The sequence below is a fragment of the Accipiter gentilis genome, chromosome 24 (assembly GCF_929443795.1).
Source record: "Accipiter gentilis chromosome 24, bAccGen1.1, whole genome shotgun sequence".
Taxonomy (NCBI): domain Eukaryota; kingdom Metazoa; phylum Chordata; class Aves; order Accipitriformes; family Accipitridae; genus Astur; species Astur gentilis.
The window spans coordinates 23,404,262-23,426,603 of NC_064903.1; the positions used below are offsets into that span (position 1 = coordinate 23,404,262).

The window sequence follows — 22,342 nt, forward strand, 5'->3', positions numbered from 1 at the left end:
ACTTCTCTGATTTTAAATGTCATAACACAAATGAAAAGTCCGTAGAACTCTTCGGGGGGTGGGGAAGGGGAAATAGATGTAGTCCATGTCCTCAGTTGTGGGTTTTTTTGAAGAAGGCCAAAACTTGCTAACCACCTCTGATCTGGTGATGCATACCTGTGCAATGGTACGGTGAGACTTAAGCAGACATAAATGTCTTCCAGTGAGAAAGCTTGCTGACTGCCTCGTTACTGACACGTGTTTGGCAATTTAAAAATCAACTCTCCTTTTCTTATTTTTATCTCAGTAAAGGAGATAATCAAAAAGTAATGAAGATACGCTGTTTTTTGAAGGAAACATGGAAAACACCTGAAAAAAAACCTCATGAAGGCCATCTTAAACTCATCTATCAGTATCTGGGGGAAAAAAGCAAGCTTCATAAAAGTGTTTCTGCTCAGATATAGGATAAAAGCCTGCACTCCAACTTTTAGAATTCATCTGACACAACTTTTAGCCTGAGAAGGCTGACTAGAAAGTATTTAAAAGCGCTTTGTGAAATTAATAGGGAAAAAAAATAAATCTCTCTCTATTTCATAGGCCCACCGTCTGTAGATGGAGGTTCTGACATTATGGAATATATTGTAGAGATGGCAAACTCTGAACAAGATGAACGCAGACAAGTGTATCAGGGTCCAGCGTCTGAATGTGTAGTAAACAATCTGCTGCCAGGGAGAACATACTGCTTCTGGATACGAGCAGCAAATAAAGTTGGGGTAACCACTGTGCTAATGAGATTAATTTTTATTTTTTTATTTTTTTACACAAGAGATAGTAATGATACTATTGTCTTACAAGACTGAGGATGCTTTGTAGCTTCTGTGTTCTGTCGTAGTTCTGTTGAAGGAGCAAAATTTGTTACAGTATAAAAAATACGATTTAAAGAAGATTCAACAAATTAGGGTTGAAGGAAGGACTGAATGTCCCTGATTAAGGGGATGTTCTCTGTGTTGCATTTCTGTTGTTGTTTACTGGATTACTGTCAATACCGAAGGTGACTAGTCCAAAGTTAGTGCTAGACATTTTCTTACTACTTTTACTCATTTCTTTGACTGCGGCGTAAACCCTACATGTCTGGCTGTGAATAACCACTTAAGGTTTGTGCCTTGAGAAATTGCCTTATGTTTTACAATTAGGGTAGACTCTACAAATTGGTGGTGTGGGAATGGTATTGTGTAGAGGGGTGTGTTCAAATAATGCCAGGTTTGAACAAAGTTGGGATAAATGGTGGTTGCATAAAAGTCTTTCTGAAACAGTACCCAGCTGTTTCTGGAAGCCAGATCCTGACTACAGGAGGAGTTACAAAACCGTAGCAGTGGGAGGATTACAGATATCCTGTAGGCACAGGGCCAGTTCATAGAGTAAACTACCTGAAAGGAATTTTAAATGGTGCTGTGAAACTAAGCACTGAACTCTTCTATTTATTTCTCTATCAAGTTAAAAATAACTTGTTTTCTTCAGCTCGTACACTTGCACATCAGTTTTTGCTCTACTGTTTTTCCTGTATTCATGCAATTGTATTTTCTTGCAGTTTGGCCCTCACTCTGACAAAGCAGAGATCTCTACTGCTCCAGGACCCCCTGACCAATGTTGCAAACCCCTGATAGCTTGTAAAAGTGCAACTTGTGCTGTAGTTTCATGGGAGGTAGGTATTAATGATTTTCAGGAATATACAAATTAATATTTGGCTTTTAGAACTGTAGCGATACGTGTGTGGTACACAGAAACGAAAGAAGTAACAAATGCAGAGGTGGAATATTTTAAGCCCATTTCTTCATAGAGGTATACATTGGTTTTGTACATTGTGTCAGCTGTGAATTTCCATCTTAACCAAATAAATTGGGTGACATTTAATTCTCCTCATGGTATGATAACTAATATATAGTATATTGAGTTCATCCAAGTGGTAAGAGATAGCGAGCCATTCAAAATTCTGGTCTGAACTGTGTTGTTATTATAGCCACGTGTCTAGATGCAAGCCTTTTAACAAGCTGAACTTAAAGTCATGCCCTTAGCTATGGTGGAAAAGACCTCAGGTCTCAACCCCAGTGCTTCTTTTCCAGTGTTTCCATTCAGTGTAACGAGAGATCATGCTTGTATGGTGAATGTGTGTATGTGCAGTAGCTGAAAGAAAATTTATCACTTAAACCCACAGAGTCCTGCCTGCAATGGTGCAGAAATTAGTGAATATAGACTGGACTGGGGACAGGTGGAAGGATCAATGCATATCATTTACACTGGCCCTTGCCAGAGCTATGAAGTAAGAGGTCTCACACCTGCAACCACATATTATTGCAGAGTCCAGGTATGAAAAGCCTTTTGTTATGTGTTACTAAGCAAATGAACAAGCACATAAAGTTTGAAGAAAAACTTCAGCTAGAGATGAATCAAATTATGTACTGTCACCTACTAATGCAATAAAGAAGGTAACTGGTAAAAATGCTTTCCCTTCTCCCCCAGTCCCTCCTAACTACATGTTTCTAGAAATGAGATTTAGATCTAGTGTTGCATTAAACCAGACATTTTGCCATATTTACCTTTTATGTGGGACATTTTCTATTCTCTTCCAAGTTGCTTTTATTAACATGCAGAAGGAAGCTTGACAGATGTGACTATCTGGTTAGTAAAACATAGGTTCGGTAAACAATACATGGTCTTTCTTTCAGGCTGTGAATGTCGCTGGAGTTGGGTTATTTGGCGAGACTGGTGTGGTGACAACCCCTGCATCAGCGCCTGCAGCAGTGTCAGTGCTGCATTTACTTGAAGAAGATCAAATGGAAATTTCTCTTCCTTTATCAACGTGCCTTGCAATTCAATGGGAAGAACCGTGTTGTCATGGGTCAGAGATCACTGGATATAATATAGAATATGGGGAAAAGCAGCTTGTAACTGTTGGAAGAAATACAAGCCATGTTCTTGAGAATCTGCTGCCTGACACTCTGTACAGGTAATACTTAATAGATTTATTCTGAAACCACATTTGTAGGATTTTCAATCAATAGGTTTGAGGGTAGTGGTTTAAATTTTTAGAGCAATTTTTCATTAGGCTTACGGACTGTTTGCCCAATTCACTCTGCAACTCTGAAAAAAACAAAATGAAACAGTCATATCCAGAATCAAATCATGATGTTTTAGTGGCAAGAGTTAAGGTTGCTCTGTTAAGATTAACATTCTGTCTCAAAGCCAAGGCTTTATTCTAAATTTTCTGGGTTTAGAATTTTTATTTTATATAGTGGGGTGATCAGGTTAATGTGGAGAACCTGGACGCTTGTTCACTGAACAGAATAAACCTGAACAATAATTAGAAACACTGAAGCTTCATTATGTTGAAAACAATGTAATTATGTTGACTTGTTTTGAAGTAGATCATTTTTATACTTGATTTCTAACTGCATTTTCATTGCTTTATTGTTTGGAGTTATATTCTTCACAAATTTTAAGTCTTGCTTTATTACCTAGCATTTTTTCAGGACCTCGGTAAATTAACCATTTAGCTGTTCTTCTCACATTTCTAGAATTAGAATACAGGCCATAAACAGCTTCGGAGTTGGTCCTTTCAGTCATTCCATTAAAGCCAAAACGAAACCACTACCTCCTGACCCTCCTCACCTTGAATGTGTGGTCTTCAGCTACCAGAGCCTTAAACTTAAATGGGGTGAAGGTCCTAGCAGAGCTTTAATTACCAACCCTACACAATTCAACTTGCAGATGGAGGACAGGTTTGGCAGGTAAGATAATCAGAGCATTAAGGATATTGTTGCTTTGCAACTTCATATCAAGTTTTTAAGATATTTTAAGTATTCTCATTTTGTTTGCACTAGTAAGTCATTTGGCCATCCCAAAGTTTGCCCCTTAGTTTGCATTTTTGCATACCATCTTTCAACCAGAAACGGTGTTAATAGCTGTTGCGCTAGTATTTACTTGTAAACAGTAAATACTACTTCCTATTTAAATAGTAATATCTTACCATCTTCCTATGTTGCCAGGTTTGGCGGGAGTGGGGTGGTGAAATTTTAAAATGAAGTCCAGTTTGTATGTAAGAAACATGGGGTTGACAACTCTTCTATTAACTTGAAATTACACCTTCTCTAGTATATACAAGGGTTATTCTCTTGATTCAAATCAAGAGTTTGGTCATGTCGTTTCAGTGGTAGCCTGTGTATGGCTGTAGCTTAGTGCCTAGACAGGTTGAAGGAATGCTTTGTGAATGTAAATTAAGACTGGTACCAGTATGAATGGTGTGTGTTGCTGATTTAATGCACATCATGAACTGTTGATGACAATAGCAGAGCTCAAACTGCCTAACATTCCTCCTGCATAGAGTAGAAAGCCGGGGCACCCAGAATGCATTGTCACTTTTTTGTACTTAAGTTAGATATGAAAGTGTTGCATTTAACAATATTGACATACAAATTTGTGATTACTGAATAATTCTAATTTGTATGTATTCTGTGTTCTTCTTCTAGGTTTGTTACTGTTTATAATGGTCCTTGTCATACATACAAGGTACAGCGACTCAGTGAATCCACTACGTACTATTTTAAAATCCAGGCATATAATGATGCTGGCGAAGGAGGGTTTTCTGAAGTTTACGCTTTCACTACAACTAAGTCTCCACCCGCATCTCTTAAAGGTGAGCTTACACTGCACTAGAAACTTACGGACTAGAGTGAATGGTACAGCCTGACTCTCTTCCCAGCCCAGTGTCTTTCCAGGGCCTTTGAGGAACAGAGAACAGAAACAAGGATTTCTTCTACCCTTTTTCAACTGGAAAGTCATTTTTCAGGGTTACTGATCATTTGATAGAAGCTACAACAGCATGTAGACAAATGAGAACACAAATAATTCCTCTGATCTTCATTTTCTAATAGGAACATTAAAGATTGCCATTAGAGAAAGTCATTTTGAAGATCAGAATGCTAATTACCTGCAGGAAAATTAGTTCACTCAACCATGTTTATAACATGGAATTTCAGCTCTGGAGATACATGGACGTAAATGCCCTTTTCTCTAGTGATTTGAAAGTGCTTGCTCATCTATAAAGGCATTAGATATCAGAAGCTCATCTTGTCAGCTTGAAAAGCAAGACAAGTGTAACCTACAAATATTACAATGATTATTTTTTAAGCTTATGTCATGACATACAGCAAAGAAAAAGAAGGAATGAAACAGATCTTGAATGGTTTAAAATTATTTCAATGACTGTTACCTCTAAGAATGACAGTTACCCCAACGTTGTTAACAAATATATTGGAAAAACCTTAAGCTTTTAGATTTACGCTGCCCAGTTGCTTGCGTTAGAACTGAAAGATTTTAAATGGAAAATGTATGAAAGCAAAGTGTACTTTAAGCCAGACTGAGAAAACTTCCTTGTTGTCACTGAAACCGGTGCCCATTTGCTACATTAACTGTGAAAATGAGTCACTGTAATAATTGGTGATTTTGGACCTTCTCTTCTGATTGAAAAAACAAGAACATTTGTAGAGACCATTGTTCTCTCTCTTTTTTTTTTCCCCTTCAATACCAACAAATCACTCCTTTCTAGCACCCAAAGCAAATCAGCTGGAAGAAAACACTTATGAAATCACATGGGAACCTTTACAGCCGATGAAAGGAGATTCCATTGTTTACATCCTTCAGCTTGCTGCTGGGAGAGAGTTTGATCAGGTACCTTTTATTTAACTTGATAAACTTCAGGGTTTTTTAAGTTGAAAATTTATTGCAAGAAAAGATGTCTGTATTTGAGGGTTGAAATTGTTTGGTGATGCTAGTGGCAGGGATACTTTTCATTTCGGCAAGGGACTCAATTTACAATCCTGACTCCCCAAGTGCTTCATTTTACATCTCGGTCAGTTCCTCTCAGCGAGACTTTAAGTTTGTGATGGGTGAGGACAGCTTCCAGTATAGGGTCCTGCCTCTTCACGGCATTGACGGTTGCCACAAATGAAAGATCATAAAATTTCATTTCCCTGTTGCCCCTTTACTGGTACTCTAAAAGCAAATGACTGTGAAGGCAGGCTTGAGAGTCATGGGGAGAGTTGGTTATCTAGAAGTAGGTTAACACTGTTTTATCCTGTTCTCCCAGCATTTCCTTTGGCTCTTTTGATTCTTAAATCTTACGGTCTGTGGCATCGCTGTTTGTGTTAGTAGCACATAAATAGCTCTTGCCTCGCATTTAGCAGCTGGAGCAGTATATATATATATATATATATATATGTATATATATACACACACATGTATCCGTATATATACAAAACAATAGTTGTGCAGAATGATTTTTTTTCTTTTTCTGAACTTCACAATCCAGGTCTATCAGTGTGGGGCATAGCAGTGAATCATAAATTCTTCAGAAATAAAAACGGAGATTTTATTAAGTTGTCTTGAAGAGAATGACTTCAGGCAGTGTCCAGCACTGGCTGTGCTCGTAGAGCAGAATGGAAAGTATCGCCTACTGTTTGTAAGTTGAATCCCATGTGACGTGGTTCTCTCTTCTTCTTCCGACTAGGTATACAAGGGACCAGAGACTTCCTTCCGTCTCACAAGCTTGCAGACAAACTGTGAATATCGGATCAGAGTCTGCGCTGGCCGTCAGTCCCAAGACTCTTCTGGATCACAAGAACTGTATGGACCTTACAGTCCCAGTACAGTGTTCTCATCTCAGAAACAAGAGCTGGTTCCACCATGTGCTGATTTGACGACAGAGTTGGCAGAGACTAAGAAGACATTGCGTGAAGAGCGCTTCATTGCTATTGTTCTTCTCTGCGGATTTGCAGTGGTTGCTATTTTATTTGCTGTTGTTATTCAGTACTTTGTAATCAAGTAGACGAGAGCCTATTCAGTACTCAGCTTTTTGTACAGAAGCTCTTTCGGGTATTTATGGTTAGTTCTAATTAAAATCCTAGCTGGAAATGTATAGTTACATGCGTTTCCACTTTTGCTGCTGGCTAACAGTGAGGCTGGGTTGGCAGATCCTTTCCAAATACTGAACACAGATTTCTTGTAGAAAGGGTAATCCTGGGTCCTCTGTAATCAGGGTTAGCTGTTAATAAAACAGCAAAAAACTGCCTTACTGTGTACACTGGTGTGTGTGCACACTCTTCCTCTCTCCGAATTCAAAGTGGGGCCCTTTTGGCCAGTTAGAGAGAGCAGGCATTGATAGAACAAGTCCTTTTCAAGTACAACTAGAGCAGTGGTAGTCGATCCGCCATGTTTAATCAGGTATTGTTGTAGTTTGGTATACATGAAATACAGCAGCACAAATGCTTAAGCTTAGAGCAGTACTGTATTGCAGAACATTACTAGAGCATACCACATTTAATATACTGTAGAAGGAAAGCAGAATATTGACTTAGTGATATTACTACTTTACAGTTATTTTAATGTTTCGGATTCAGTAATAATCATTTCAAGTGTTAAAGTAGAGGGCGCCAGCATTTTTAGAATTTTAATCAAAATGCTAGACAAAACGTTAGCAGGCCGTAATGCGCATACAGCAAAGGCGTTCGTATGTGACATTGCAGGAAAGGCCCCTTTTGTATTGTACATTTCTGAATGAAATGCTTTCTGCTGTTGGCGAGCAGCTGTTGGCCCAATCCACATTTCACTCTCAGTGCCTGAGAGAAAAGTAATTTCCTGTGCTTCTGATCAGATCTTTGCAGCGTTTTCAGAAAAGCACAGGTATTGTCTTTAAGGAGAAAGAGTGCATTTATGATAAATGTTACACTATTTGGCTCAAACTGAGCAAATGTTTTTGTACTATTATTAACCTAAAAATAAAAAGTTCAAACTGCTTTTGGATGCCCTTCTAACTTAATCTGAATTATCAAATTGTACATGAAAGAACTCTTTTTAGATAACATTTATACAATGTTTTAAATGACTTGCTATCCCAGCGGTAGCAGCTTCACATTCCATTGTTTTCTAGATGGGAATGTTCAGCCTGCTATGAACTTTTCTGAAACTTGTCCTGTTTGTCTGGGGGGTATTTTTTGTGGACACTGTGCACTACATATGACTGTTCTTGTTAATCTGCTTGCGAGTACCTAAAGATGAGTCTGACGGCTGTCTTCTTTATATCGAGTATTTTGAAAGCTGGAACTCTGGAATCTCGAATGTGTTTCAGAATGGGTCTTCCCAATAGCATTTGGAATATGCCATAGAAAGGTAGATTTAGCGTACTTTGCAAAAGACTATGGCTACACTTTATATACATCAGAGCAATGCACTTGTATGTGGAATGTCGGATGTGATAGTGCTACAGGCTAAGTATTTCCCGTAATTAATCACTTTAAGGGTCTTTCTCCTATGGCAGTTGATGAATAATGTTGCATTATAGTTTGAGGCATTGTGTTGTATTTCAGATGTGGAAAACCTAAATTATGACATAGTATCGCTTAATACTCTTAAAAGTAGATTTATGGTGCAATCTGAAATTAATCTTTTCAAAATGTACTCTTCATTTTGTACTCTATTTATTTTGATTAAAAGTCCTGGAAAATGTATGTTTGAATGTATTGTTCTACTTGTAGCAGAACTTTAAGTTAATCATTTATTATATCATAGAAATCTCTCCCTCCAGTGCTGGAAAGAGTTTTATACAGATATTAGTCTTTAGTTTGCAGAAGAGTTTACAATCTGTCTTTATTTCTCTTCATAGTCTACTTTTTAGCAAATAAGACTGCCTTCAGCAAATCTCTATTGCCAAAGGGTTATTTCTTTAACTCTTAGAACGAAGTTTGTAGAGGTTTATTTGGCAATAATATTTCTGATAATTTTAAAAGATAAATTAGGATTGCGAGTAAATACTAACAAGTCATGACTCCTAAAAAGTGAAAGAAAGTTCTTTTGTAATTGCCACAAAATATTCATGTTTCCAGGAAATACCTGGGAAAGCCTACTGCAGTACGGATTTTACATCAGCTGTTATCCATTCCAGAACGATATACCCTAGTGGCATTAATGTGTTAGGTATCTCCAGTTTTCTTGTATTGTAATTTTGAGGTATCTCAAACTTATGTTAAAGCTGCCATGCATTGTATTACTAAATTGTAACTATCAAATAGATAATATATTTAATACAGCCAATAAATAATACAAATGTATTCAAATTTGACTACACGGTTGTTGTGTGGTTTTGTGGATTTTAATCTGAGTCAGGAGCAGTCATTTGTGTCCTATGTAATTTAAGGTGAAGAAACATGTTTAACATTGTTACTAAGTGTCATTAAGAGCGGACTTAAAAAATCTTTCTTGGAATAACAGCTACTTGTGGGAACCTTAGCACAGCACTGTCCTCCTCTTTTCCAAGAGCTGTGTCAGCCTGGGGACCAAGCAGTGTGACTTGAACCCTTTTACATGAGGTCTTGGGACAGCCTGTGACCTGGTGATCGGGACTCGGTGTTTGCCTGTTTTACAAACGAGGGAGATGGGCAGATAGATGGCTTCTGCTCTTGCTTCCCTCCCCAGCGATGGCCCACATGTGTAATTTGTCCCTGGTCCGTTCAGAGGAGCTCTAAAGGTAAGGACTCTTCCCGCAGAGGCTAGAGATGGGGTCTACCCTTGCAGAAAGCTGGGTGTAGTCTGAATAAAGAACAAGATAAAAGAAAATGAGGGAAGCGACTCAAGAGGCCTGAGGGCTGAGCAGTAAATCCAGCCTTTAGGAAGACGGTAATGCAATTGCTTTCAAGTACCTTACAGATTGTATTTCTTGCACTTACTTGCTGAGAGCAAACCGCTGGGCTGGCTTTAACCTCCACTCTCTCTCTTGGCTTCTGTGGGAAGAAAGTAACTTGAATTATCTGTGCTTTAACAAAACATCTGGTCCTCAGAAATGGACAAATCCCTTTACAGGAGTTTTGTGGGCACTGTGGCTGGTAAATTCACCAAAGAGAATAACCCAGCCTCCCCCCTGTGCCTGCCCCTATGCGCAGGAAGAACATGAATAGGCTCCAACCTTCCCAAAATGTTCCAAGCCTATCTCAGGAAACAGTGAGAGGTAAGCCAAAAGGACCGCCTTAAACTTTGTTCCAGTCTCCATGCACACCATCTACCCAGGTTTTAACCCGCAACACAGCTGGCAAAATGCTTGGGTTGTGAGAATTAAGTCAATGCTGAACAGTTGATGTGAAAAAGCCGAGTTCTGTACCTTCCAAAGAAACCTTTTCATTCCTGGTCTGGCTCCTGCAGCGCTGAGTTCGCTTGTGGTGCAGGATTTTGCTCATCGCTTTCCTGTATTTGTGCAACACGATGTTGTAAAGTATGGGGTTTATAGAAGCCCCAAGGTAGAAGAAAAGCATGGCGATGAGGTTGAAGTAGTGTGTGAGGTCATACAGGATGATTTCACTCTGGGCAAAGAGGATTTGGCCAACATGGAACGGGAGCCAACAGAGCACAAAGACCAAGACTACAACAGCTAAAGAGGAAGAGAGCATGCTTCAGTCATTTTGAGCAGAGTTTATTCTGCCTGTTTAAACTATAAGGACCGAGACACGAGCTTGCAAAGTTTAACCCAGTAAGGACAAGACCTCCTGCCTTGCCCAGCTACTTTTGCGTGGTGGTTAAGGCTTAAGGCTGCATACAAAATTAATTGTTTGTAATTAAAATAGGGCTCTCTACACCCATGTTGTCCAGTGGAGATAAAGGAATCAAATCGGACTGAGGCAAAGCAGTCTGTACTTAAATTAAGGGCTACTGCCTGCTCCTGGCCTGAAAATCTGAGTCACCATTGGCAACCTGCGGTGGGTATCGGAGGGGAAGGACCAGGGACTTGGGAGGTGGGGGGTCCCCATGGAGGGGAGGAAAAGGGGACCCGACTGGACCAGGAGGCACTGAGAAAGAGGATGAGGAAACAGAGCATGCGGTAAGCAAATAAAAACTGGCAGGAAACGCACCTGGTAGCTGCGGTGCGTTTTACTGAAGGTATCTCCAGTGGTGGGTGCTGCTGCTTCCCTTCTGAGAAGGATTTCTGGGGGGGGGGGCTTGGGAGGAAGGGAGGGGACCCAAACCCTCCTTGGTTTCAGCGTCTGCACCAAGGCACAGGTACCAGCTGGCACAGGATAAAGATCATGTTCAAGTAAGCCCAGACAGGTGGGTTGTTGCTGTCCTGGACAAAGCCATAGTCACTAAGCTTGAGAAATTTTTCAGGGGAAATTGCTTTAAAACCTCTCCTTGCCACAGCAGGGGAAGTGCCTGGTCTGGTTTTAAGCCAGAGAATTTTCCATTTTCTTTAAATTGGAAATTTAAGGGTCAGAGATGGGGGGGGGGGGGAACATGAGGAATGTGACCTCAAAACAACCAAAAGCCATGCTGATCTGCTTCCCTGCCATGCTGATCTGCTTTTCTGCTATGCAGTAAGATCCCTAGCCTGAATACCATGCTGTTGGGGACTCCCCTTCTTACCAGAAAGAGCCAGGAACACAAATTAAGTGTAAATCCCTTGATTTTTAATCTGTGGAACCCTGTGTGTTTTGTATCTCCTCTCCATCATCCCCCCTGCATTGCTGTACACCCCGTGGGAGTGATTAAAGAGGACGGTTCTTCAGACTGCGTTTCTAAACCACTCTTACCCAGTATTTTGACAGTTTGCGTGCGGGACCTTTTCCTGCCCGCAGCCCGGCAGCCGCTGCCCACTCCGCCAGCACTTTCTGCCGATGAGTCCATACAGCAGAGTCAAGCAGAGCACTGGCAGGAAGAAATAAATGCTGGAGACCCAGGTCATCATCTCGAGCAGCCCCATGCGGGCCATGTGCTTAATGGACCTGCACTCCTGGCTCTTCTGGGACAGGCTGCCTTTGGGGTGTTCCACACCGAAGAGGAAGAGGATGGGGCTGGCGGTCAGGAGGAAGCAGCCCCACAGCACCAGGATGAGCCGTTTCACTGGGCACTTGGTGATGGTCGCTTTGGCTTTCAGGGGAAAGCAGATGGCGAAGTACCTCTCCACGCTCACAATGGTGATGTGCAGGATGGTGCAGTATGTGTTATGTTTCGCTCAGGTAAATGAAGAACTTGCAGAGAAAATCCCCAAATATGTAGGGCTTGTACTTCCAAAGGCAGTAGAGGTCCAAAGGCAGGCTGAGGAAAATCAGCATGTCTGACGGTGCCATGCTGGGCAGTTACACGTTCACCATCATCCTCATCTCCTGTGAGTGTCTGAAAATGGCTATCGTTATCAAATTCTCAGAGACTCCCAAGAAAAACAGGATGATAGAAATTATAGTCATGGGCATCAAAATATGGATGTCAAACAAAGCAAAAGACTGATTTTCAGAGGAGTCTGTGTCATTTCTGAAATATCTGTGATTTGAGATGGAGCCCATGTCTGGTTCCAAAGCCGAGGTCTGGGCTGGCTTCGTCTTCCCCTTCGACAGAAATCTGAGTCACAGTAGGAGAGAGGCATGTTTTGAAGCGAGGGTCCAAGCACCAATCGTCTAGGCAGTGACTCTTACATGACTCTTACATATTGATTTTTTACATTTAAAAAAAATCAAAATTATGCTCATAACCATGTAGCTGATGAAGATAAATACCCAAGTACTGATTAGTCCATTTTACAAGAAGTAAAGGAACATTAGATTCACACATCCAGCATTTGCCAGACCCAACCTTTTAAAAACAATAGTGACCATTATAAAACATATTTACCATGCCAATATTTACCCTTAGCTTCGTGGTGTTTGGAAAAGGGCTATTTTTTGCATTTCCATTCAAGTCCTGTGTAGAGCCGGGTCTGGCAGCGGGGCACTGGATCGATCGCCGAGGAACCGCAAGGGGAGGCAGTCCCCCTGACGGGAGCTGGATAGGAACAGCCTCTCGGACCCACTCAGCAGTTTGCCAGTTCCCTTCCAGCGTTTGCGAGCACCACGAGTGGAAATCTTTAGGCTGAGAAGAGTCTCCTCCAGGCTCCGCCGAGGAACAGATTGGCTCGCAGGCGGTCACCGTGCCTGATGCTTCACCTGCAGGATGGCTTTCCTGCTCTCGGTGATGATGACACTGGTGTGCCGGGAGGTCCCCAGGGTGCCGGAGTCCCCTGGCACGCAGCACAATTTCTGAGGAAATCAGCTGGCACTGCTTGACTTTTTGTGGCTGTTTCCCGTGCTGCCCATTCTGTGGTCATCCATCTTCCTCCCTCCACCTACACACTGCTAATGATGCTGCGCTAAATATGTGCTCCCACTCTGCTTTTCTCCTTACACTGCAAAAAGTGCCTGCAGTTACCAAGTAGGGTAAACCAGTTCTTTGATACTGGAAATTTAATTAGCCCATTTGGGCCAGTTACATAATTTTCCATTGTTCTGTGTTTACGTAGGGCCTTTCCCACTTGAGCTCCTCCCCAGCATATGCTGCCAAGTGAGAAATTTCTACTGACGGTGCTTTAATGACATTATTAAGATAGGATGGGAAAGCCTTTATTTGAACATCAGTCTTCAAAATGAGACAGTCGGACACTTAGCCCTGAGTTACTTTCCACTTCAGAAAAGATCAGAGATGACGAGCTGGAAAGCGCCAGGGCGGGGGAGGAGAGGGGAAAAGAGGCCAGTGGAAGGGAAAACTCAAGGGAAGGCTCTGGGAAGCTGGAGGTTAACTGCACGCAGCCGGAGAGAGCGGGGACACTTGGCACTGGAGAGGCTGCGTACGCTGCCCAGCTCAACAGCAGGATGCATCCAGCCACGGTCCTTGGAAATTCCTCCATAACCTGGGAAGAGGGGCGCTGGCAGAAGTGAGCGGGGTACCCTGTACAAACTAAACTTCCTCCGTTCTCCTCAGAGCTCTGCTCTTTGCCGTTTTTCTTGTCTGAAGGACTATTCAAAGGCCAGCATTTTGTAGAGCCAAATAGTATGGGATGTGGGCTCGGAAGGTCAGTGCTGAACACAGTCACTGCATTGTGTTGACAGAGCCTCGGTTCTAACATTAGGGAGATTTCTGCTGCCGTTTCCAAGAGGTGGATGCCCTGGCCGTAGGGGTTTTTTTTCAAGAGATTTAGGCACCTGAACACCTCGGGAATAGAAAAGCAGTCTGTGAGCCAGGGCTTTGCTTTGCTGTGCCTTAAACACCCCAGCAAAACCCATCTAAGAAGAAATTCCCAATGCTTAACTCTGTGTTGATGATCTAAATGATGCACTCTGAGCAGAGCTAAGCCCTCGCCTGGGCTGAACCGTGTCCGGCTGTCAGCCCTATTTCTTCGAGCAGATCCCTCCCAGCTGCGAGACAGTTGCCTTTGATGAACGTCCCCGGTTCGGCGATGGCAGACGGAGGAGTCGGCGCTCGTCCTGGCCACGCCGTGACCCAGTTTCCTGTTTTCCAACGCTGAAAGAAACCCCAGTGTGTGAGCAAAGATGAAGGGTGACTGCTTTTTCATTCAGGCCAGGCACGGTGTCCGCAGCCCGCTGAACGCAGGCATTCACAGCACGGCCGTGCCCCAGAGGACTGGCAGGAGGGAGGAAGCTTTCACAGCCAGGCAGGCTGAGCCGCTCCAGCTCAGCTGGCCGCACGGAAGGCATTTGTGGCCTCGGGGACAAATATCTCCCCTGTAGAAACTGGCTCTCTGTGTCTTCTCCTCGCCGCTGTTTTCCAGGCAGAAACGCTGCAAGTTGCTGCAGCTCTTGGTCGTGCCGCTCAGCTTGGAAAGTCACCTCTGCGCAGCAGGGTTGGTGGGGAAGGCGGTCGTGGCTTGGACAGGAGATCGTGGGAGGGGGCGGCAGAGTCTCTGGCTGCTCTTGGGGGTAAACCCAGAGCCCATCAGCAGTACAAAGTATCTTTCTTTTTTTACTGCATCGGGAATAAATGGCAGTGATGGCAGATGGCCCGCTGATGCCAAGTTTCAGCCTGATCCACAGCCTGCATCCAGCCCTTGGTGAAAGAGCTCCCCTCCCCCTCTTCCCTAAAACAAGGGAAAAGAAGTGGGTTTTGTTTGTTGTCTAAGGTCAGTGTCTGGAATTCATCCTCCGTTCCCTCCTCGCAGGATGTTTTTGTGTAATATACTCTGACTCATGAAAGTCAAATGACTTGGACTACGACGCTGCAGTGCTTCCAGCCAAAGAGCCTCAGCAGAGGCATTCTGGCCGCCTGCACCTCCAGCGCTGGCACGTGCTGGACGCGGGTTTTCCAGCTCTTCCAGCTGCCGCTGCAGCCGCAGGGCTGCCTCTGCCCCCCGTCAGGCTGAGTCTGGCATCCCCCCTCACTGGCAAACCTGCAGCTTTGGGGGGGGCCAGCCACCATCTCAGTACATATATACAGAGGCCTAGACAGGTTCGCAAGTTGCATTCACATCTAGGTAGGCTGAATGTATGGCTTCCAGGTGTTAAACATCGTCCCTGGTATAGAAGCAGAGAGAGTCTTGCTGCTGCCAGAATGTTTTGCAATGCATTACAGGCATGAATCAGAGGGGTCACAAGTTAACAGCTGTTTATTTCTTCTTGCTCTCAAAGGAGGTTGGCTTCTCTTCCCCCTTATATCAGCTGGTCTAGTGCGGATATCGCATCTTCCTCCAGACCTCGCTTCGTTTGGACCGTCACGGCTAATGACAACACTACTGTAACTTCTTCTGGTATGCTGCTAACGCCCCTGTTTGACAAAAATCACAGGAAAACTTTTTTGTTGTTGTTCTGTTTTGCCTGAGAAAGTAAGAGAGAAACTTTTGATGAGACTTGCATGGGACGTATGTAGAGATCCTTCGGCTGCAGGGAAAACAAGCTCAAAGAGTCCTTCTGCCAATACTCTAATTTTTCTTTAATCCTGGGAATGCTGACAATTTAAAAAGCGGCCACTGAAGTCACTAATGAAGTAACATACCCGTCTGCTTCACCACGGAACAAATGGCTGGCGTTGGACTATCCTGCAGCAAGGCGAGCAGGGGACAATTCCCCGTGCCCCGGGGACTTGGTCTGTGCTCTTGCGCATCGCTTTGTCTCCACAAATATTTTTATCAAAAGGAATATCTGCACCACAGAAATGTATTTTTTTGAAGAGAAGGCTAAAAGCCCTGTCTAACCCAATACCGGTCTGACCTGGAGAGGGAGCTCAGGAGCTCAACCCCACAGACCGTTCTTGCAAATAATTCTGGTAAAGAAATAAAAATTGAATCACATATAAGAGTTGGGTTTGATCAAGAAAATTGTGAAGCATAACATATAAGATTGTTAAGTTTGAAACGTAGCCATAGAAACTTTAGGAACTGTGTTATGTGTGACTATAGAAACCTTAATATTGTTAAAGTTTGAAATAGCTAACCATAGAAACCTCACCAGGAAGTTACTGTTTTTTCTGTTTTGTTTCAAGAAACCGTCGTGGACACCAGTTTGCTGCTTGGAAACCCCCTTACCCTTCCCATCTGGATTTGAGTATCGAAGATTCCAATCAGTAGAGCTAAGTGTAACTGACCGATGATTGTTTTTAAATAAGAATATTGATCAGGTTCTATAATCAAAGGACCAATCATTATAAAGGTTAAATTTAAGAGCGAGCATAGTATGTATTTTTACGTAAAGAGATTATGTAACAATGACCTGACAGAAAAAGTCTATAAAAACCGATGGATTTTGATACCAAGTGGGACACGCCTTTGGAGGAGCGATCCCCCGTGTCCCCAGTGCTGCCAATAAACGAAGTACCCGCTTCTTAACCTCACATTGGTGTTACAGAGTTTTATTCCGGATTTCGGTAACAGGTGAGGCCTGTGCTCCCCCCTCCCCCGCCTTCCACCGCGGGGAGGGGAACCCTGAGTTTCTCCCGCGGCTGCCGGAGGGTTTGTTTGCTTTTCCACAGCAAGGAGACAGCGGCCACGGCCGCATCCTACGAGCCGCCGCCAGGCCGCGGCTTTTTCCCGCCCCGCTCCGCCCCGGCCAGGCCGCGTCTCCATGGCAACACCCCCCCCCGGCTCCCGTAGCCGCGTTCGCCGTTCCCCGGTCACGCGACCGGAAGCGGCCCCGCTCTAGGGCGAGCGGAAGCGATGGAGCCGGCGAAGATGGCGTCTCCCAAGAGCGCTCCCAAAGACGCGCAGGTACGGCGGGGGGCTGAGGGGGGTCCCCGGGCAGGGCTGGGTCAGCGTGGCGGGGCTGAGCGGTGCCTCTCCGCCCTGCAGGTGATGGCGCAGATCCTGAAGGACATGGGCATCACGGAGTACGAGCCGCGCGTCATCAACCAGATGCTGGAGTTCGCCTACAGTAAGCGGCGGGGCCCGGGCCCGGCGGGAATCAGCGGCGCTGGCCTGGCTGGGAAAGGCCGAGGGGAGGAGGGGAATGCTGGTTTTAGCCGTGTGTCCTTGGGGGGGTGTCGCTGTCAGTCTTAAGGGGGGTGTTCGGTGGCAGCTGGGGGAGGGAGAGGTTTATTTCTTTTCATCCGGTCTTAATGAGAGGTTCTGTTTTTCAAAGGGTACGTGACTACTATACTGGAAGACGCAAAAATTTACTCGAGCCACGCAAAGAAATCCAGCGTGGATGCAGATGACGTGAGGCTGGCAATCCAGTGTCGAACAGACCAGTCGTTTACCTCTCCGCCTCCGAGAGACGTAAGTAAAACTCTGTTGATAGCAACAGAACACGGTGAGAGGCTACAGGTGGGAACGTAACCGTGTCTCTCCAGTTCTTGTTAGATATCGCAAGGCAGAAAAATCAGACGCCGCTGCCGTTGATAAAGCCTTATTCCGGACCCAGGCTTCCACCTGACAGATACTGCTTGACAGCTCCCAACTACAGACTGAAGTCCTTACAGAAGAAGGTAAGGTCTCAGTGGGTAGGATTTCATATTTACTTCCCCCATTTTAAAGAAAGAATCTTAAAAGTTGAACTTAAGGTTCCAGGTATTGACATGGGACATGCCTTGGTGTAGAGTGGAATAATAATTGTTGATTAAAACGTTCTAGTTACTCATTCCAGTAGAAACGAACCTGGTTGAGCCGAGTGCTGTTTGCCTGGTGAGCTGCCTGCTGATCTTTGGCGTTATGTCATGTCCAGGAGCTCTCCAGCTCATGCCAGTGATGTTCACACCGTGAAGTTTGAGAACTTCTGTGTTGGCATACAAATCGTGTATTGCTGCCGTGAAATAGGCTCTCTGTGGTTTTGTAGGAAGAACCATTCCTTTGTTTTCATGTTAAGAACTGTTAATTTCCTAATGGGATGCTAAACCGAATGTTCTCTCTCAACAGGTCTCTTCCTCTGCAGGGAGAATAACAGTCCCTCGCCTGAGTGTTGGTGCTGTGAGCAGCAGGCCCAGCACTCCTACTTTAGGTAGGAAATGGCTCAATTGGGGTTTCCCATGTTGATTCTATGATGGAAAAAGTAATGAGGAGTAATACCACTGAGGAAATTCCGGGTGCTACCTGAACTTAGTATCATTTGATAGCATCAGAAAAATTGAATTCATTTTAAAAAGATTATTGTAGTGTTCAATACGTATATACGTTACTGACATTCTGTATTTTTATTCCTGTATTTATGATAACTTCTATAAGTGAAGAGACTATTCAAGAAACTTACATGTGTTTGAGGTTTTTTTCCTCAATGTGAGCACTATCCTGAACTACAAATAGCAGTAAATAAAATCCATTTTTAGAAGGTTCCCAACATTTATGACTGAGCACGTGCACTTACATATTAGTGTGCGTGTTTGTAGCCTAGAATTTTATAGGTCTTGAGTAAACGTGCAGTTCTGCCTGAAAATCCGACTCTTGTATATCCAGTACCAGTATGCTCCTGTATATTCCCGCTACTTTGAAAATAATAGGTTCCACTTTGAATGCAAATTTACGAGTGCAAGTATTTATTTTTATTTTTTAATTTGTTTTTTGACTGAGTTGTTTTGAATTTCAGGTACACCTTCAGCACAAACAGTGTCTGTCTCAACAAAAGTTGGCACTCCAGTGTCGCTGACCGGTCAGAGGTTCACCGTACAGATCCCGTCTTCTCAGGCAGCAGTCAAGTCAGGTAAAACACAAGCTGTAGAGATCAGCAGCACTTTTGGGGGTTCTTCTTAGCAGAATGGGAATTAATTTATTAATTTATAGTAATAATGTGGGAAGTTACCTTCACCTCTTCTGATATTTAATATCACTAATCTTTTGTGTCTCCTTACTTAAGGCAGGCAGTCCTCTCTCTGGTTATTCCAGTAACTTCTAGTTTTAATTCCTGTTTTTAGCACAGTGGTTTCAACCAGAAGATACAGGCAGATTTCCCTTACACCTTAACTGCCATCTCTGTGCTCTCTCGCTCTTTCGTGCTCACCCTGCCAGCACTTTCCTATCTTCTCAGGATCATTCCAGGGTTTTCAGCCCGGAATGTTCTAGTAGCACACTGCTTTATTAGGTTGGAAGTTCTGTTCCAGTGTGGGGAAAATCAGCTGTCATTTTTTTTCAAGCTTTTCATTCAATGACATTGGGTTTTTTTTCACAGCCACACCAACTACTCCGACAGTTCAGAATGTTCTAATTAATCCTTCCTTAATTGGACCAAAGAACATTCTTATTACTACAAACATGGTATCGTCACAGAATACCTCTAATGAATCAAATCCCTTGAAAAGGAAGCATGAAGATGATGACGACTATGATAATTTGTGAAGAGACTGTCTGATCCCCTTCCCTTCTTCAGCGATTCATATTGAGTCTGACGGGTTTTGCCAAGAGTTCTTTGTAAACTGCGTGAGAGCGTGTAAATACTCAGTTAATATGCATTGGGTGTGGAGTGAGAGAGAGATCACTGCCAGTGGAAAGACGAAAAAGCAACTCATCTTTTCCTGTGGCCCGTACTGTCTTTTGAACCTCAGCAGCGCTGGTGAGCACTGGTCACTGTTACACAGGAGAACAGTCTTTGTGCCTCTTCTGTCACCTTATTTCTAACAAACAGGTGTCTTATTTCAGATAACATCAGAGTCCTGGGTGAGGTGGGACATAGCTGGGGAACATCAGCCTTTTCCCCAAACCCCCCCCAAATACATTTGGTGCTTCTAGGTTGTGTTAGTTGCACACACTGTTCTCCATATGCAGTTCCAGTGGGTGTGAAAGGTTTCTCTTAACGGTAGAAATGCAGACAAAAGGTAGAGGAGGGGATTTCTGGAGAACACTTAACTTACTTACTTTTAGGCTGACCTGTGGTATCCATTAACCCATGGTTTCTGCTGACCTTAACACCTACACCAGTACCCACAACTGCAGCTTGAAGTTAGAGAAGAGGTGAAAACCCAGCCGAGATTTGCTCTTTATTTATTTCCAAAGAAAGAGCTGCACCTCTGTCGCTTGTCACTTTATTAAGCCTGTGCTTCTGTGTTTATTGAATTAAAAAGTGTCACAGTCATCGTGGCAGACAGGGGGATCTGGCGAAGGGCAAATGGCCGGAGCTTGACGGCGCGTGTCTGACTTGATGCCTCGGGTACCTGCGGATGCTTTTGTTGTGCAGCAGGATCCTAAGTGTGCTCTGCTAAAAGACTGGATAATCACTTTAATGTGTTTTTATATATTAAACAATAAAGTGGTGTGTTTTTATAACAATATCTCCTTGGTAAATGCTTTAGCTTGTATTGCCTTTCCTACTGACTCTGCTCTCAGGCGGAGCCCCCCCCTCTCCACACATACCTTGTTTATGTGGGTGTAGAAACAGCCGGAACAGATCCATGTTACACACACACACAACCGCCCGGGGACCTCGCCGCGTTTGTCAGGGGGTTTATATATACACATAGATATGCATGTGTGTGTATATATTGGCAGGTTTTTTTATATACATGTATGTACACACACACATATATAATTGTATCATATGCTCTCAGACGCGTCCCTAGCTGTCCCTAGAAGACAGCTATTTATATAGAGACAGTATATACATATATAGAATATAGTATGTGTGTATATAGCAAATATATAGTACTTATGCATGCACGTGAACACATTCAGCCAGCCACCCTTTATATATAATATATAGATATATACACTTGTATTATGCACACACACACTGATGCAGACACTTATTATTTTATATAGATAAATATATTTATAGTCTCAGACACCCTTTTTATTTAGATATATAATGTATACAGCATACATTTGACAACATATATAACATGTAATATGTATTTTTTTAATTATACGTATCCACACTCTCACAGACACTACTCTTACATATATACTATTCAAATATATATATGGATAAATAAAACTACATGTTATCTTCTCACACCCCCCACCTTTTAAAATAATTAATATACATACATATATATATATATACACATGCATATGCATGCAGGCTTAGTTTACACAGCCACCCCCCCACACATAGCCACTCTTACACTCTGTCACCTATTTTTTTTACACACACATTATATACTCTTTCTATAACATCACACACAGGCTCAGGCACTCTTTCATTTTTGTATATAAGTATAAAATAATAATAATATATAACAAAACAAAATATATGGCATATATTATATATGCCATATTTTATATATCATGTAGTCTGTTATTCAGATTTATATTTGATATTATATAGTACATAATTATGTTGTATATTATATATACTTATATATTGAGACATTATTTACAATTATATATTACATGCATAAAAAAACCACACACACATACACACAGTCTCATAACCTTTTTATATCTACAATACATAGCAAATAATACATCACATTACTATATAATGTGTAACATAATATATGATATATTATCTAACATATATAATACATATATAGCGTATCTAAACCACATAGAAACATATGCTTTCTATATACATATTTTTTTTTTCTACTCCATGCACACAAAGTCTCAGACACCCTTTCATTGGGGGTGTGTATATATAAAAAAAAGATAGCTAGATATATAGATAAAAATATATATTCAATATACAATATATAACATTAAAAAAAATATAATGTAATAGAGAACATATCACACTATCTCATAATGCTCATATATCATAGCTTATATGTAAAAAACCACACGTTTTTATACATGTATTTGTGTGTGTATATATATATTACTAAAAAGTTGGACTTGATAATCTTAAGGGTGTTTTCCAACCTAAATGAGTCTATGATTCTATATTTATACATTCTCTATACACACAGTATCAGACAGACTTTTTTATATATATATATCTAAAACATGTAACATATTACATATACTATAATCTATAATATACTATTGCATATGTAAAATATACACAGCCACACCCAGCACTCACAGACATCTATTCTTTTACGTATGTAATAGTCTAATATATGGATAAATAAATTCATATTCTCACACACACTCTCTTGTTCACGCAGTGACATGTATTCTTATACACGTGTTCTACAACTCCACAGACAGTCTCAGACA

The 22,342-nt window shown here is 42.4% G+C and overlaps 3 protein-coding genes across 4 annotated transcripts in view; 2 read left to right on the forward strand and 1 right to left on the reverse strand.

Annotated features, from left to right (window-relative positions):
- Positions 1-9,151, forward strand: part of LOC126050126 (fibronectin type-III domain-containing protein 3a-like) — a 50,434-nt gene extending 41,283 nt beyond the window's left edge. For both annotated transcript variants that reach the window (XM_049827599.1, XM_049827600.1), the window contains exons 20-27: positions 577-752; positions 1,568-1,681; positions 2,192-2,341; positions 2,703-2,983; positions 3,552-3,764; positions 4,503-4,669; positions 5,582-5,703; positions 6,542-9,151. In XM_049827599.1, coding sequence (XP_049683556.1) covers positions 577-752; positions 1,568-1,681; positions 2,192-2,341; positions 2,703-2,983; positions 3,552-3,764; positions 4,503-4,669; positions 5,582-5,703; positions 6,542-6,859 — 1,541 coding nt within the window. In that variant the 3' untranslated portion in view covers positions 6,860-9,151. The remainder of the gene's footprint in view (positions 1-576; positions 753-1,567; positions 1,682-2,191; positions 2,342-2,702; positions 2,984-3,551; positions 3,765-4,502; positions 4,670-5,581; positions 5,704-6,541) is intronic.
- A 396-nt stretch (positions 9,152-9,547) lies between these two features.
- Positions 9,548-12,350, reverse strand: LOC126050383 (growth hormone secretagogue receptor type 1-like). The gene is given in 5 exon segments (XM_049828209.1): positions 9,548-9,615; positions 10,181-10,447; positions 11,601-11,638; positions 11,640-12,013; positions 12,015-12,350. Coding segments are annotated over 5 exon segments (1,083 nt in total).
- Positions 12,351-16,923: 4,573 nt separating this feature from the next.
- TAF9B (TATA-box binding protein associated factor 9b) lies at positions 16,924-20,511 on the forward strand. Its single transcript, XM_049828067.1, has 7 exons — positions 16,924-17,029; positions 17,111-17,192; positions 17,400-17,536; positions 17,611-17,745; positions 18,173-18,254; positions 18,837-18,950; positions 19,416-20,511. The coding sequence occupies exons 1-7, from the start codon at positions 16,979-16,981 to the stop codon at positions 19,580-19,582; spliced, it is 768 nt and encodes a 255-aa protein (XP_049684024.1). The 5' UTR covers positions 16,924-16,978; the 3' UTR covers positions 19,583-20,511.
- Positions 20,512-22,342: the final 1,831 nt, after the last annotated feature.

Coding starts and splice junctions, on each gene's coding strand:
- TAF9B (XM_049828067.1), top strand. CDS start 16,979: ATGGAGCCGGCGAAGATGGCGTCTCCCAAGAGCGCTCCCAAAGACGCG. Junction 17,193..17,399: donor GATGCTGGAGTTCGCCTACA/GTAAGCGGCGGG, acceptor TGTTTTTCAAAG/GGTACGTGACTACTATACTG. Junction 18,255..18,836: donor GCCCAGCACTCCTACTTTAG/GTAGGAAATGGC, acceptor TTTGAATTTCAG/GTACACCTTCAGCACAAACA.